The sequence below is a fragment of the Mizuhopecten yessoensis genome, unplaced genomic scaffold, assembly GCF_002113885.1.
Source record: "Mizuhopecten yessoensis strain PY_sf001 unplaced genomic scaffold, ASM211388v2 scaffold716297, whole genome shotgun sequence".
Lineage (NCBI taxonomy): Eukaryota > Metazoa > Mollusca > Bivalvia > Pectinida > Pectinidae > Mizuhopecten > Mizuhopecten yessoensis.
This window is the reverse complement of record NW_018480046.1, coordinates 230,173-247,535: the sequence shown is the minus strand read 5'-3', so window position 1 is coordinate 247,535 and position 17,363 is coordinate 230,173. Positions and strand designations below refer to the sequence as shown.

Below are 17,363 nucleotides of genomic sequence, written 5' to 3'. Positions count from 1 at the left end.
AAAATTTCATTTTTAATTGTGCATAAATGACAGAAATAAGTATTCTTCTACTTAATTGGCTTATGAATTTACTAATGACCAATTGTGAAGCTTAACTGTGTTTGTTAGGTCCTGAGGACTTTTTTCACTGCATGTAATTCTTCCACTCTCAGACAAATGAGTACTGATGGGTAATGATTTTATACACTATACTCCTGTATTTAATAAAATTATGTCAATGATATTATTAATTTGTTGCCATGCCAACAAGGTGTCATTGCTATTGAAAAGTGTAACGGCAGCTCTCCAAAGTTTGAATGTTTGAAAAACAAAAAAATGAACACTGAAAAATGTAGGGGTAGAACTTGGTACCTTTATGTTATAAAGCCTACACTTTACCAGTGCTGCCATATCCTGGACATACGTTTACACTACATCAGTCTCCAATTAATGGGCCACAAAGTCTATGAAAAACTTTACAGAGAAAGTTTCTGTAAGCCACAAAAATACTCATTTTGGTTGCTTTCATCATCTTCATAGAAGGGAGATTACTCCAGATAAAAAAAAAATCCAAGTGGAACTCTTCTTTGTGATAAAAACTGATGCAATGATACCCTTTACCTCAAGTCTAACACAGATAAATATATTCTTCATAATCTATTTATTTTTGATTTTGATCATTATTTTCTTCACCAGTATTAATGTACAAGGCTAATGCTATTGGAACTTTCCTGCCTTTAAAGTATAAAGCTGATATGAAAGTGATATTGTTGATCTTTAAACTAGGGAAGTATATTATATGAAAGTCACTTTTCTCTGTGGTAGTTCCATTGTAAACATGTTTTTCCTGATAAGAAGATCAGTAAATGATTTATTGGGGTTAATAATAGCACATTAGAATCCAGGCACCTACAAGTTTTACACTTCAAGTACCCACCATATTTGTTGAATGTTTTATAGTCAAGGAAAATCTTGAGTTGATTCCTTGAGTGGTGTTTAGTGAACAATTAAGTTTTTATACAATAACACATCTCAAGGTCATTTTCTGAGGCTGCAGCATGGATTCGTTTAAATGCTGAAGATTTGTGACTGTTTTGTGATTTATTGATACGAGGGTCACCCAAGGATTTATGATATGTGTTGAAGGAGTTGCCTCTCAAGGTCATTCATGAAGGTAACAATATGTCTACTAGGATGTTTAAAAAAAAAAAGTATATCAAGGTTCGTACTTCATACTTGGCACTACTGGTGGTATAGTTCTGGTATACCCACTTCAGTTTAGCTCAGATCTGTGGGGTTATAAGATAACCAGTACAGGTAATGGTAACACAATAACACTTCTTAGGCCCAGTGTGTTAATGTCAGGTAACATCTAAGTAAGGTCTGTGTTACAAGATATCATAGTACAGTATAACACTTACAGATTTGTACTGTTTTCCTCAGATCGGTATCAATATCGTCGTGAAATCTTAGGACATTGTTGTAACCTGGTTACGCCGTGTCTCAGAGTTTTTATGTATCCACCTGACGGTATCAATAAACAGGTTTGAGGCGGACATATTCCATGTCTGTGTGTAATGATCTTCCGACATGCCAAGGTCGTGTGAACTCTTGTCTCCCCTGTTATAATAGTGATGTGAAGGTTCCTATAACAACAGTCTGCCTGTCTGTGTTAACATATTTAGTACAGGCCTAGTCAACTTACCTAGTTACATCTTCATTGATAGATGGACCAACCTTCCGTGAATATCTATCGGGCCTTGGTGGCCAAGTGGTTAAGGCGTCTAACATTCTGCTTCCACTAGCCCTCCAACACTGGGTCCTGGGTTCGAGACCCACGTGGGGCAGTCGCCAGGTACTCATAGCCTTAGGTCGGTGGTTCCCCCCTCGGGAACTCCACCACCAAAACCTTGCATGTCCTTAAATGACCATACAGATGTTAATAGGACGTAAAACACAAACAAACTTAACTAAATTCAGCCATTATCTGGTTTGATAAAATATTTCAATGTATTTAAAAAAAGCAGTATGCTGTATTAAATAAACTACACTTTATACCTGTGATGTGTGATAGTGTTAAGGATTTATATTACTTGATACTTTGTATCTTGATTAAGTAAATGTGGGATTGACAGCTACATGTAGTGTTATGGTCTTCAATTAAACCCTGCAGTATTCAAGCATTTATAATTTTATTCTGAATTCAATTATTCAGATTTCACATATCAATATTTCTGTTAAAAAAAAATAAAAAAAATCGTAATAATAACAGTGATAATAATATATATTCTAGCTTGGCAGTACCCTTACCTTATATGTAAATTATACTGTAAAAGTGTTAACATTATGTAACAATAATTTAAGTTACAGTTATCTCCCTTTTATATGGGGGGGGGGGGGGGGGGGTACATCTATATAATGCTTTGTCAGTGTATCTCTCTGTCTGAGCAACATCTTGGTTAGTTAAGTTTTATTTCGTGATACTTCAGGTCATATGTCAATAAAGTTATATTCCAGACAGTACACAATTAATACAGTGAAATAAAGGTCATTTCACTTTTTTTGGCTAGACTTTGCTTTTGGCTCTATAATTTTATATTGCTAGTCCCATAGCCATCAAACTTTGTATGTGTTGATACTTCAACTCATTGTCATATCATATGAAGGTCAGTATGACCTGAATCTCAGCTTCACTGACCTTTACTAGACTTTACATTAAGTTCTATTTCTGTTAATAAGAGATTGGGGGCAACTGTATGTTTTACCAGCACACCAAGATCTGTTTTGATTTTACTTTGATTTTATGTTGTTACTTTGATTGTGCTTTGATCATTCTACTGCATGGCTGATGACATCCCTTGGTCCTGACCATCCTACAGCCCCAGGAAAAACTCAGTTGTACCCACCCCACTGCCCTTGACAATCTCAGTGTGCCTAGTATCATACAGCCGATGACAAGCTCAGGCTGAGCCAACAGTATGGCCAAGAGTTAAGCTCTGGCCATACACACAAGACAATCCCAATAAAATCTTTGATCATACCCATAACACAGTCTGGAACAAGCTTCTAAAGTCATACCCACCATGCATATGAGACCCCTTGGTCATATGTCAACCATATGGCTAGTGATTAGCTTTACAACACATCCTATTGCAAGCTTCAGTTAAGCAGCCCACCGCATTGCCCCTGTGATAAGATTTGGGGTTGTGCCCACATTACAAGGTCTGGTTTTCCCCCCTGTAAATGGCTCTGGGACAGGCTGGTCATGCCCACACACTATGTGAGCTCTCCACATGGCCTGGGATTTGGTCATGGTCTTGTCATACCCACCACAGGGCACATGCCATGCATGCAATGTCTGTTAGATAAATTTGCTAATGGTCAAACCTTATGGCATTGTACTGTAGTGGATACCTTGGGTTAAAGCTGCTCATGGTGTTGCTGTGCCCACTTTATGGTTTGGGACATTGTGATATTGGGGTAAAGGTGCCCATGGGTTAGCCGTGCCCTCCACATTGCCCAGGACAGTGAGATGCTAGGATAAAGCTACCCAAGGTTTAGCCTTGCCCGTCACATTGCTCGGGACAATGAAGTGGTGGGATTAAGCTGGGCAAATATGGGTTAGCCGTACCCACTTCATGGTCTGCGACAGTGAAGTGGTAGATTAAGCTGCCCCTGATTTAGCTGTGCATGCCCTCTACATGGCCCATGAGAGTGTGGTGCAGGGATTAAGTTACCCATGTTTTATCCATGCCCTCCACATGGCCTGGGAGAGTGTGATGGTGGGATGAAGCTGCCATTATGGCTTAGCCGTGCCCACTGCATGGTCTTGGACAGTGTGGCGGTAGGATTAAGCTGTCCATGATTTAGCCATGCCCTTCACATGGCCCAGGAGAGTGTGGTGCTGGGGTTAAGCTGCCCAAGGTGTAGTTGTTCCCTCCACATGGCCCAGGACAGTGTGGTGGTAGGATTAAGCTGCCCAAGGTGTAGTTGTTCCCTCCACATGGCCCGGGAGAGTGTGGTGGTAGGATTAAGCTGTCCATGTTTTAGTTGTTCCCTCCACATGGCCCGGGAGAGTGTGATGGTGGGATTAAGCTGTCCATGTTATATCCATGCCCTCCACATGGCCCAGGAGATTTGTTTGTTTGTTTGTTTGATTTTGTTTAACGTCCTATTAACAGCTAAGGTCATTTAAGGACGGCCTCCCTGTGTGCAAGATGCATGCGTGTAGTGTATGTGTGTGTATTTTGGGAGGCTGCGATATGTTCGTGTTTGTCTTCTTGTAATAGCGCGGAACTGATGCCGACTTTATAGTGCTACCTCACTGAAACATACTGCCGAAGACACCCAGCAGGACGCCCCACCCGGTCACATTATACTGACAACGGGCGAACCAGTCGTCCCACTCCTAATTTGCTGAGCGTTAAGCAGGAGTAGAAACTGCCATTTTTAAAGACTTTGGTATGTCTCGGCCAGGGGACAGAACCCAAAGCCTTCCTCACAGGGGCGAACGCTCAACAAATGGCCAAAAGTGAGGCATTGTCAAGGGAGACATTAGGAAAAAGAAAGTTATTTAGAAAGGAGAGAAGAGATAAGGTCCCAAATTTAGTCGCCTCTTACGATCATGGCCCAGGAGAGTGTGATGGTGGGATGAAGCTGCCAATGGCTTAGCCGTGCCCACTGCATGGTCTTGGACAGTGTGGTGGTAGGATTAAGCTGTCCATGTTTTAGTTGTTCCCTCCACATGAGAGTGTGGTGCTGGGATTAAGCTGCCCAAGGTGTAGTTGTTCCCTCCACATGGCCCAGGAGAGTGTGATGGTGGGATTAAGCTGTCCATGTTTTAGTTGTTCCCTGCACCTGGCCCGGGAGAGTGTGGTGGTGGGATTAAGCTGCCCAAGGTTTAGCAGTGCCCTCCACATGGCCCGGGAGAGTGTGATGGTGGGATTAAGTTGTCCATGTTTTAGCCATGCCTTCCACATGGCCCCGGACAGTGCGACGACTGATGATAACCAGATAGGCCTGTATCAGTATTGTGTGGCCCTTAACAGGTGTAGTCAGGCGTATCTTGTATCACACTTTGTCAGGAACATTCATTCATAAACTCCTGCCTGTATACCTATTTTTATTGTTGTCTGTCCAGACTTTCTGAAACTCGTTAAAGCAGTAGGGTGTCTTTGTAGTGTATTGGCTCTGGTGTTACCTTTTCTTATGTACCTGTACATAAGGATACCTGTGCTGTTTAACGAGCCAGAAAAAGGGATACCTGTGTAGATTTAGGAAGAAGGAGGTAGCAGTGTTGGGAGATATAGAGATATGTTGGGGTCTCCCTGATAGCAGATCCTCACCATCTCAAACATCTATCGTTATGGAAAAAACATGATATTTATTTAATGGCTGATAGCGTTTTTGTTGGAGAAAATCATTTATGCCATTTTTTGCTTATCCTTTTTGTGCCAGAAAACTAGAAAAGAAAAGCTATTTTGGTAGAGATGTTGTCTTGATCTGATAAATTCCATTTCTTTGGGAGTGCATGTGGAAATTTGTACTAATTCTTTGGGACATGTATTTTGTTCTACGTATAACACTGTCTAAAGGATGATACACATATTGTCTGATATCTAAAGCCTGTGTGTTGTGAGGAAGGAAGGAAGCAACGTGTGAATATAGCCTAAGGATGACCTGTGATCAACAAAGTGACTATACATCAATATAAGTAAACCAGTTCAGTGCTGCGTACACAAAGTTACGGGAAGAAAACAATCTTTTTTTCAATTTTCAAAAAAAAATTATTGTGGAATCTAAGATAACCTTGAAGATTGCTATTGTGTGGTGCTGGTGGTATAAGTGATTCTGATACACTTCCTAACAGGATATTACCTGGAGCTTTAGATCTTATACACAGGAAAATGAAAACTGTTCAACGAATATCTAAAGGTTTGTGTCGCTATGTTGATAAGTGATTGATTTCCATCATCATAACGTGTACTTGTGTGTGTTAAACTTGTAAAATAATTTGTAAGATAAAACTTCAATTTTGTTTTATAATATAGTGTATATTAAATTAATTCTATGTTAATTCATCTCCAGCACACACCCAGGCATACACACATAAGGAGATATTAGCAAGGTGGTAAAGGAATAGTAGTTAGTGCCGATAAGGCAGCTCCTGCGAATTCCTCAAAATTATATTGAATTATGTATATGCTAATTGTATTCATTGTATTAAATTGTATAGCTGTGTAGTGTAAAGCGCTTTAGAGTGGCTTATGTTAGCTATATAGGGCGCTATATTAAATGTTGTATATTTTTATTTTATAAAAAGATCATAAAAACCAAATTTAGTTGACAAAAGTTTACAGTAGTTTAAGAGCATCATCTCCACCATTGAAGAGCTAGTGTCTGTTGTATTGGATCCTGTGTAAATATATTGTGGGTCAGACTGAAGTTTTAACATACTAAAATTTATATTTTTTAAATTTATGAAGAGTTTTTTTCTATCTAAAATATACTATTTAGATACCATTACATCTGCCTTTGAACTTCATCCCTCATAAGAGATCATATCTTGATAAATTCTGTTGATGTCATTTGTATACAGTAACCTCACTTCAATTATTTCAATTTAATTTCAGAAATTCATGTCCTTTTATAATGAATATTTCTTATGCTTGAGTTGAAATGGTGAATAGCTTGATAATTTATTCAATGTGGATTTTTTAGTTTTAAGTAGGTCAGTTTGTATTTGTTACTAGAGGCTAGTCATGTTACACAACATGTGTCTATTATTGTTATCTTTATACCAAACTTTGTTTGGGGAAAAAAAGAGATGAATGAATTGGCCAGGTCCAGTTAAGATTTGTCCAAAAAACGTTAGCCTAGTTTTGTGTATAGGACGTGGGTAGTGTACTAGGATTGACTGTATGTCATTACAATGACTAACGTTGACACAGCAGATCTTACTATTAACGTGAGGAATGTTTGTCTTTTCTCTTTAAGTTTGATATTTGACTTCTGTCTGTTATTTATGGTAACATAGATACAGAAATAGAAGTTTTATAAAAACTGGATAGTGAATTAAAAAGTTTTACTTTTTAATAAATCATATATTTTACAAGTTTGACAAAGTTGAGAAATGTTCCTTAGTAATTCAGTGGTGCAGTGAAAGCTGCCTTTAAGTTTACCTGTCTATACAGAATACCTATCTATAATGACCACCTGTATAAAGGCAACCTGTCTATACAGAATACCTATCTATAATGACCACATGTATGAAGACAACCTGTCTATACAGAATACATATCTATAATGACCACCTGTATGAAGGCAAACTGTCTATACAGAATACCTATCTATAAAAATCACCTGTCTATAAAGTCAACCTGTCTATACAGAATACCTATCTATTATGACCACCTGTATGAAGGCAAACTGTCTATAATGACCACCTGTATGAAGGCAAACTGTCTATACAGAATACCTATCTATAATGACCACATGTATGAAGACAACCTGTCTATACAGAATACATATCTATAATGACCGCCTGTATGAAGGCAAACTGTCTATACAGAATCCCTATCTATAAAAATCACCTGTCTATAAAGTCAACCTGTCTATACAGAAGACCTATCTATTATGACCACCTGTATGAAGTCAAACTGTCTATACAGAATACCTATCTATAAAAATCACCTGTCTATAAAGTCAACCTGTCTATACAGAAGACCTATCTATTATGACCACCTGTATGAAGTCAAACTGTCTATACAGAATACCTATCTATAAAAATCCCTTGTCTATAAAGTCAACCTGTCTATACAGAAGACCTATCTATTATGACCACCTGTATGAAGTCAAACTGTCTATACAGAATACCTATCTATAAAAATCCCCTGTCTATAAAGTCAGCCTGTCTATACAGAATACCTATCTATTATGACCACCTGTATGATGGCAAACTGTCTATAATGACCACCTGTATGAAGGCAAAATGTCTATACAGAATACCTATCTATAATGACCACATGTATGAAGACAACCTGTCTATACAGCATACATATCTATAATGACCACCTGTATGAAGGCAACCTGTCTATACAGAATATCTATCTATACTGACCACCTGTATGAAGGCAACCTGTCTATACAGAATACATATCTATAATGACCACCTGTATGAAGGCAAACTGTCTATACAGAATACCTATCTATAATGCCCACCTGTATGAAGGCAACCTGTCTATACAGAATACCTATCTTTACTGACCACCTGTATGAAGGCAACCTGTTTATACAGAATACCTATCTATAATGACAACCTGTATGAAGGCAACCTGTCTATACAGAATACATATCTATAATGACCACCTGTATGAAGGCAAACTGTCTATACAGAATATCTATCTATTATGACCACCTGTTTGAAGGTAAACTGTCTATACAGAATACCTATCTTTAATGACCCCCTGTATGAAGGCAACCTGTCTATACAGAATACATATCTATAATGACCTCCTGTATGAAGGCAAACTGTCTATACAGAATACCTATCTATTATGACCACCTGTTTGAAGGTAAACTGTCTATACAGAATACCTATCTTTAATGACCACCTGTATGAAGGCAACCTGTCTATACAGAATACCTATCTATTATGACCACCTGTTTGAAGGTAAACTGTCTATACAGAATCCCTATCTTTAATGACCCCCTGTATGAAGGCAACCTGTCTATACAGAATACCTATCTATAATGATCACCTGTATGAAGTCAACCTGTCTATACAGAATACCTATCTATAATGACCACCTGTATGAAGGCAAACTGTCTATAATGACCACCTGTATGAAGGCAACCTGTCTATACAGAATACCTATCTATTATGACCACCTGTATGAAGACATACTGTCTACACAGAATACATATCTATAATGACCACCTGTATACAGTCAACCTGTCTATACAGAATACCTATCTTTCATGACCACCTGTATGCAGTCAACCTGTCTATACAGAATACATATCTATAATGATCACCTGTATGAAGTCAACCTGTCTATACAGAATACATATCTATAATGATCACCTGTATGAAGGCAAGCTGTCTATACAGAATACATATCTATAATGACCACCTGTATGCAGTCAGCCTGTCTATACAGAATGCATATCTATAATGACCACCTGTATGCAGTCAACCTGTCTATACAGAATACCTATCTTTAAAAATCACCTGTCTATAAAGTCAAACTGTCTATACAGAATACCTATCTGTAATGACCACCTGTATGCAGTCAACCTGTCTATACAGAATACCTATCTATAAAAATCACCTGTTTATAAAGTCAAACTATCTATACAGAATACCTATCTATAATGACCACCTGTATGAAGTCAACCTGTCTATACAGAATACCTATCTTTAATGACCACCAGTATGAAGGCAACCTGTCTATACAGAATACCTATCTATAATGACCACCAGTATGAAGGCAACCTGTCTATACAGATCATTGCCACCCGTCTATAATTTCCCCTTGTATATAACTACCATCCTCAGAATATCCCAAATGTGTAAAATGCCAACTTGTAAATAAAAACCACCTGTGTATAAAGACCCCTGTACATTAAACTGCATGTCAATCTGTCGATAACTACCTACACTTGAGTATAAATACTTTATAGTTTGAAGATAGATACCTAAGAATTGGACAGACTGTACATGATGAAGAATGCACTTAATGTATGGGATGAATTAATTGTAATTTAACTTAAGTTTCAAGTTTCAGACTTGAAATACTCATTTACTTGACTTCATGATGTAATGCGCCTACATTTTAATGACTTAGATACTGGATTTAAAGTCAATGCTAAGTTTTCAGTTGACCCTGTCAGTTATGAGGTTTAGAGTATTTGACAGACCAGACCTAGGAGGCTTAAAACTGCCCAGCATATGGCTGAAACTATAGTTGTCAACATTACGGGATATATTTAACCCTTAAATGAAATTATATGCAAGAAAAATAATTAAATATGTATTTATTATCTTTTGCAGCCTTCAGCATAGCTAAGGCAGCTGGTCAGAGATTGCAGATGGTGAGTAGTTTCTGTTAGGTACCTGAGCTGGCTGTGGTAAAGTTATTATAGTTCACCCTATTGCTCCCCCCCATCACCTACCCCCCAATTCACCACAGCCCACACCCATACTTCATTAGACAAATAGTCTTGGTCATTCTGTTAACTGACATCAGATAGAAGGTAGAATCAACTGAAAATAATATCTGGTTTCATAAATATATTCGGGATTATTTTTTTGGAAACCCAACTAATATGTATCCAATTAATTTTATCCTGCATCTCCCGTTACGATTTCAGGAACTGCTGTACCAGAATGGTGGTGATTGTGAGTATACCATGTTAACTTTGCCCACAGGACAATCATGTTTCTATACATTGTCTCTTAACCTGTTAACATTTACAACAAATTCTACAGAACTGTTAAATCTGAAACAAAGTGGGAATGATCACTGTGTGAACCAGACCATTTCAAGCTGATTAGAAATCCAATACGGCTAAAATGACAGCCATTTTGATAATCTATTTTGAACTTATTAATTCTATTTAACTGTTAAATCTTAAATTAAATAGAATCGATTGATGTTCAGTACAGTATTCTTTATGGCTGTCACTGATGCCATCTTGAACTTAAACTGCACATGGTTCTGACCAATTAGAAGTACTGTTAGGCCCCTTGGACCTCTTGTTGTACTAAATTTGTATATAATAAATTTTGTATTGATACCTGGTAATGGAAAGGTTCCTGTTCTTGCTTAACTAATTGTCAAACATATCAAACTGATTACTGAATCTGTAAGAAAAATATCCTGTCATGTTAAAATATACAGTTTTGATGTTGCTGTACTTTTTCAGTAACAGCAGCTCGGCTGTGTGAGGAACCAGATAAGGTAGGTACAAACTGTTATAATGTGTTAACCCACTAAGGGCACATTGTACTTGTTATAATATACAGCTTGAAAATAGAAAATAAATCATTTCAATTAAAACACAGAGACAGAGGCGAGTCTTGACCTGTTTGATACACATTAAGATCTCACCATTTTCAGATTTTGGTTACAAAAATAAATATTGTTTAGATGATGCGCAATGTTACTCCATTTAAGATTGAGGTATAAATTCATGAACACATAATTAAAAAAAAGTTTTAATCATGCTGTTTCATGCGCATTCCTATTGGTATGGACAGTAAATCTGAAGCCTGATTATGACATTTGTAGGTAATTTCTGTTTCTCTTTATCAGGCTAGGGAGTCAAAAATCAGGTCTGATGTCCGCACACAAGGATTTCTGCTTAAGACTGGCAGTGATAAGAAAGGTTAGTATATCCTGTAACAATTTCCTGGTTCTCATTATTTAGAGATTGTCTTATACATATCCTACACCATATAGAACTTATGTCTTTGTTTTCCAAATAAAAAATGGATTTGCTATTTTCAGATTTCCTGAAGAGGTTTTGTGTATTGGAGCATGGCTGTATGCGCTACTTCACTAATGAAAAAGTAGGTGATACCCACGGCAGAAATACAATTATACATATTTATTAATAGATAAATCTTACATTTGTGAATATACAGTTATTTCATCTTTGTGATTCTCCTTTTATTTTTGTATCAATATTTATTGCCTTTCTGTGAAGAAAACATGAGTAATCCCTTCAGCTGAGAGGAACATCATTGATGTTTAGGGGAAGAGGATAGATATCTGGGTGTCTCTCTCAGACAAGTGCAGTACATACATAATACAATGATACATCTGTGATTTGAACACTAGTTTGATTAGACGAAATGCCAGAATTTATAGGTTGTGTTTGGATGTTTTCATAATAAAAGGATTAAAATGTAACATACCCTGTTATATTAGACAATAATATCAGACTACTGAATGGTCAGATTTGACAGGTTGCACTGTTGTCTATCATAGCATATATGACTTATGAGATAACTTTTTACATAGAAAGCTGACCTGAACCAGTTAATGTACAAAAATCTACTGAAGTTCTGTTTGTATTGTAGAGTGGAACAGCTAAGGGGGTCATTGACCACGAAAACATGCTGTGTGTCCAGGCTACTCCTACTGACCGGTGAGATATCCTGATCTAACAATAATAATTGGTCCCCAGCCCCACCTAAACCCCATTGTCCAGCCCCGAATTGGTTGGTCTCTTACATCTTGACTAAAGTGCATTCAGCTGGCCAATTTACTAGACACTGTTTTAGCAATAACTAGTAATTCTCACCCCACCCCGTCATGAAAAACTTGAATGGTCAAGCGAGGGGTATTATTATGCCTGTGGCTTACAGTTCAAAATCTTCATTGATTCATTATGTATTTTAGCGTCTAGAACAACAAACATATATTGTCTGATAGACAACAGAACAGATTCCTGAATCATATATAGTCAGTGTGCTTTATAGATAAAGGACTATATACTGAGTTGGAGTGTGCTGTGCTTTAAAATGATCATGGGAAATACATTGTAAAGGAGCACCTGTTTGGAAATTTAGTAAATTGATGAAGAAATCCAAAATAAATATTCTAATTCACCAAATGGTGTTTTCGCCCATTTAGGACACATCAGTGGTACTAAAGATCAAACCAATGAAATTATTTCTAAAGCATACTTGCCAACATTTTGAAATTTCAGAGGAGGATATTTCATGTGCTCAAAATTAGAAACATAAATATAATGTGTGTATATGCCCTAGAGATAAAAAAAATACTTTCAGGGTTCGAAATTTGGGAGTCTCCCTCTGAAATAGGGCGAGTTGGCAAGTATGCTAAAGTGTTCTGAAACATATGCTGGAATACAACAGATGTTGAAAGGTGTCAAGAAAACCCTTTATTTAGTTAGATACGAGTTTGGGCTGTAACAGATTTACTGTTAAACTCACCTGTAAGCCTACAGTTGGAGTTGTGTTGACTGTGAGTGTTTGGTTATACCAGGTCGATACTGAGTATCAAGGCACCCTTAATAAACCAAAAAATGGAGATCACCAACAGGTGAGGAGGCCTTCACTAATACCTCGGGACCAGCCTGTCCTCCCATATCTCTCTGCTGCTGCTAATTACATCAACATTATATCTTTTAAAGTTATATACAATTTACCATATTTATTCAATTAAACTCCCTCAGAGTCTCTACATTTTTCTAAAGAAGGAATATATAGAATTCTACTTTCTTTTATAAACAAAATATTGTATACGAATTGGTACCAGTGCATTATGGGTATTTATTTGGAAAGGGCTGCTTAATGAATAAATATGGTTCTTATTTGATATATATATGTGTGTGTTGAAATTAGTTCAATAATAACATACAATGAAGCCTCACCAACCGAGACTAATGATGTCTATGTGCTGGTATACAGTTCTCTAATACACAATACACCTGTTGCATCAGTCAGGAAAGTTAATATTTCCTTCTACTGTTTCCTTTGTTTCACCAAAAGTCTGAACTGCTGTGGTTTCATTGTACCAGAAAGTTGAGATAAAAAAAATCCTACAGTATTTGGTTATGGATTGTTTAACTCCAATATAAAACTAATAATATAAGTTATATTTTCTATTCAGTTTTTGCATTGTTTTCCTCTGGAAAGGAATTGATGCATTGTTTCAGTCATGCCAGATGTCTGTCCATCTGTCCATACATTTACATCGCTACTTATGATGCTAACTTCAGAACAACTTATTTAACAAAGTTCAGACTTGGTAGGTTGGTTGCCATAGGAAATAAGCAGAACTCTATTGGCATTCTTTTTTAGGTCAAAGGTCAAGGTTGAGGTCACTGTCAATATAAAAAAAAAATCCAGTTCAAAAGTTCAGAAGGAATGATAGCACAAATATCAGACTTGAAATTGGTAATGTCCTACCTGGAAGGAACATAATTATCAGACTTGTAATTGGTTGTCTTACCTGGAAGGAACATAATTATCAGTATTTGGCATTTGTTTTCAAAGGTCAAGATTACTTACTAAAATATAGTATTTCCTTCTCTGAATATTACTTATGAACAAATGGTTACACAACGCTCTAACACATGTTGGTTGACCTTGACATAATTATGTCAAAAGATAAAAAACAAAAACAAAACAAAACTAAAATATACAGAAGATTATTTTAAATGTTATCAATTAATCATCATACCAGTCCAAACTTAATATCATATAATAGACACATTCAACAATCCAACTGTGTTTTAACAAGAACTGTAATCAATATCAGTAAAGCTTATAACTTTATTTTTGTTATCTGTGTTATTAATGTATGTTGTACTTCTAAATTTTATAATGCTTAATTAAATTGTCACTAATTTTTGTTTTCAAAATTATAATTAAAACTTAAAGAAATATGTGTATTTTCTTCATGTAAACTTTTGTGTGAGTGAATATTTTATTGAATTAATAAAGAATTTTTATGGTAAATGATAAAGAAAAGTAATGGTATAGCAGTTAAGAGCAGTTATATGGGAAGACATGTTGGAGGAGAGGCCTGCAGTATTGTATGTTGTATGGTGAATAGCTTGTACTCCATTGTGTCATGGTTATACCATCATATATCTCCACAACGGCATGATGTAATGTCTGTATTTCACAAACTATGTTAGACATATGTTGTATAAAAAGTAATTTTTATTTTAACATGAATATATCTATATATTGTGGTAAAGTGGTGGATCCAGATTTCGAACTGAAGGTTCTTGTTTTATGGCTTCTATTTTTTTCTTGATTATAAAAATTGTGAATTGGTATCCCAGCATCATTTTGAAACGTTTTAAATTTGAAGGTATAAAACATTTTTACTGTCTCTTGTGCAGTTAATAAGACTATTTTACTGTGGGTATGAGAATTATGTTTTTAATTATAAATATACATTAATGACTCCACTTGAACCTTCATACAAGTATTTACAGTATGTAACTTTTTCATGTTTCTTTCCAAATATACAAAACATTTACAAGGTATTATGAGTTTTCTAATTATAAAGTAATTACAAAATTCATGAAACTGAATCCCTCATGTAAATTAACAATAATAAAATTATGAAATAAATAATTATTAAATTATAAACGATTAAAGCATGTGTATCCCTGAGGCCTGTTAACATTAAATCAAACTTCTGTGATCCGATCAGGACATTCTTCTCCGTATTTGATCTCCGCTAACCTGTTGATGATGTAAATCTGACCATTGTAGATTGGTGAGATTTGTGGTAAAATACAGTTTTGACCTCCATACTTTCAGCACAATAAATTGTGACCACTGTTACAGGCACTTTAATGGCCGATCTTTCAATCTACAGACTGTTTCACCAATCAGAGAAACCCTTACAAACTGTTGTCCAATCAGGAAACATATCTTATTAATTCAATTAATGACTCTCAATGGACAAGCCCTTGATAATTTATTCAACAGTGTAATACTTTCAAAAGAAAAAGCAATAATCTCAGATAAGATAATTCAACAAGCAAGTTATGAATGGACATAGCTTGGGTTCTTGGTAATACTCCAAGCACTTTAGAATGCTCATTGCATGCCATCGTGAAATCCTTTCCAATCTTTACACCACATAGTTTTTTGATTACGGTAAGTACATCTCACCTCGTGGATCTATTTGACACTTCTATTCACAAAAACTGAGTTGTTTCATTGGTAGATGTTTCCAGTGATGTTTGTTCAGGAGTGAGTTGATACCACAATTAACCAATCTTGAAATATATATGACGCCCTAAAGGCACAGTCCATTTCTAGTTCATACTCTTAGATTCTCTCTCACAAAGTCGTGACTTCAAAATTAGTGGAAGGAGAGTTATCTTGATTTGAGGATCATACAATTTATGGGACAAATCTACATCCCTTGGACGTCATTGACAGTGTCAGTCATCACCGCCCTGGTAGATGAGCGGTCAAGATAATAATACACTGTCCAGTTTTAAAGCCTCCTACATGAAGGAGTGTGGGTAAATAGCCTGTGGTTAGTGTCCTCTCATCAGATTTAATCATAAGTTGTACAGTCATCTTAAATTTCCTGTTTACTCAAGTTAAATGAAAGTTGTTACAAGTAGAGTGAATAACATTTCTTATTTGTTGTCTTCATTTTTGTTTCCTGTTGACATTTATATAAACATTTACATAAGCCACTTATAGCCTTAAAAGATCTTTAATTAATGAGGTCATAACAAGGTCATACAATTGTCTCAAGGTCAGGTTGTCCTGATCAGTTCCATGGTAACACAATAAGTTCTGCTAATGGTAGAATTATCCTAGTTTTATGTTATTTCTACTTACTGATTGACTAGTCTCTCCTGTGATGTCGTGAAACACTGAAGCATGTTGGGATGTCACTAAAGCATGCTTTCTTTTAGATCTAGTGACATCATCAGTGCACTGTGAATGTTGAGTAATTGTTCTGGCCGTTTTATAGACAATCTGGCTCCACACATTTTGTTAGCATGCTACATCTATACTGTTTATAATACTGTGTATGTTGTACCGTGTATTTTCTACAGACTTCTCTATATTATACAAAACATTTGTATCAATGATAAATTACAGCGTAGCATATGATTTAAGGATCAATTGTTACTTAATCATTTCAATTATTTCTTAAAAATTTAGAATAAGTTTAATTTTGTGTTATTTTGAATAATTATGTAAATCTTTGATGCAAAATTCACAAAGACTTAAATTATACATAGAATTGGTTTGTTAGTGTAAATGATATGTATACATGGATTTTCAGTGACAGACCCAGATCCTACTCTGGGAGATGGGATGGGGATGTTCCATATAAGTCCAGGGGGGTCTGATAATGAAAAAACTGCTGAAAAATACAAGGTTTTTAAAGGAACTTGGCAAGCTGGGATAGGGGGATTTGAATGAAGGATGGCAAAGTGAGGTGTTGCATACCGATTGGGTCTCTACTCCAAAGGTCAAAGTTATATTGTGGTCAAAAGTCCAATTCATTGCCCATGTCATAACTTCTGATTGCCTGAAATTTGTTAAATGAAATTTTAGGGATAAATGTAGGATGATAAGAGGGTGTGTCACAAACTACAATTGGTTCACATTGAGGTCAAAGGTGAAATACATTATCTTGGCCATAACTTCAGACTCGTTGAAGATAGCGTGATCAATCAAATTTTAGGGACATTATTATGTAGGATGGTAAGGCAATGTGTTGCATATCATTGGGTCTGTATGCCCAAGGTCAAGGTCACATTGAGGCCACACATTATTCCAGTCTTGGTGACCTATTTGGGGAGCATAATCCATCAGTTTTAATGATTGTTTATTTTTTTTTTAAATCACC

General features: G+C 36.1%; 1 protein-coding gene across 6 annotated transcripts in view; it reads left to right on the top strand.

Moving 5' to 3' along the window:
- LOC110442764 (arf-GAP with Rho-GAP domain, ANK repeat and PH domain-containing protein 2-like) overlaps positions 1–17,363 on the top strand; it is a 122,837-nt gene that overhangs the window by 75,800 nt on the left and 29,674 nt on the right. For 5 of the 6 annotated variants that reach the window (XR_002462047.1, XM_021486525.1, XM_021486523.1 and 2 more), the window contains 7 exons: positions 10,034–10,074; positions 10,354–10,381; positions 10,909–10,943; positions 11,298–11,370; positions 11,493–11,554; positions 12,068–12,135; positions 12,999–13,055. Coding sequence is in view for 5 of the 6 variants with exons in the window: in XM_021486525.1 (XP_021342200.1) it covers positions 10,034–10,074; positions 10,354–10,381; positions 10,909–10,943; positions 11,298–11,370; positions 11,493–11,554; positions 12,068–12,135; positions 12,999–13,055 (364 nt within the window). In the remaining variant the exon portion in view is untranslated. The remainder of the gene's footprint in view (positions 1–10,033; positions 10,075–10,353; positions 10,382–10,908; positions 10,944–11,297; positions 11,371–11,492; positions 11,555–12,067; positions 12,136–12,998; positions 13,056–17,363) is intronic. The other variant, XM_021486526.1, reaches the window with a different exon arrangement.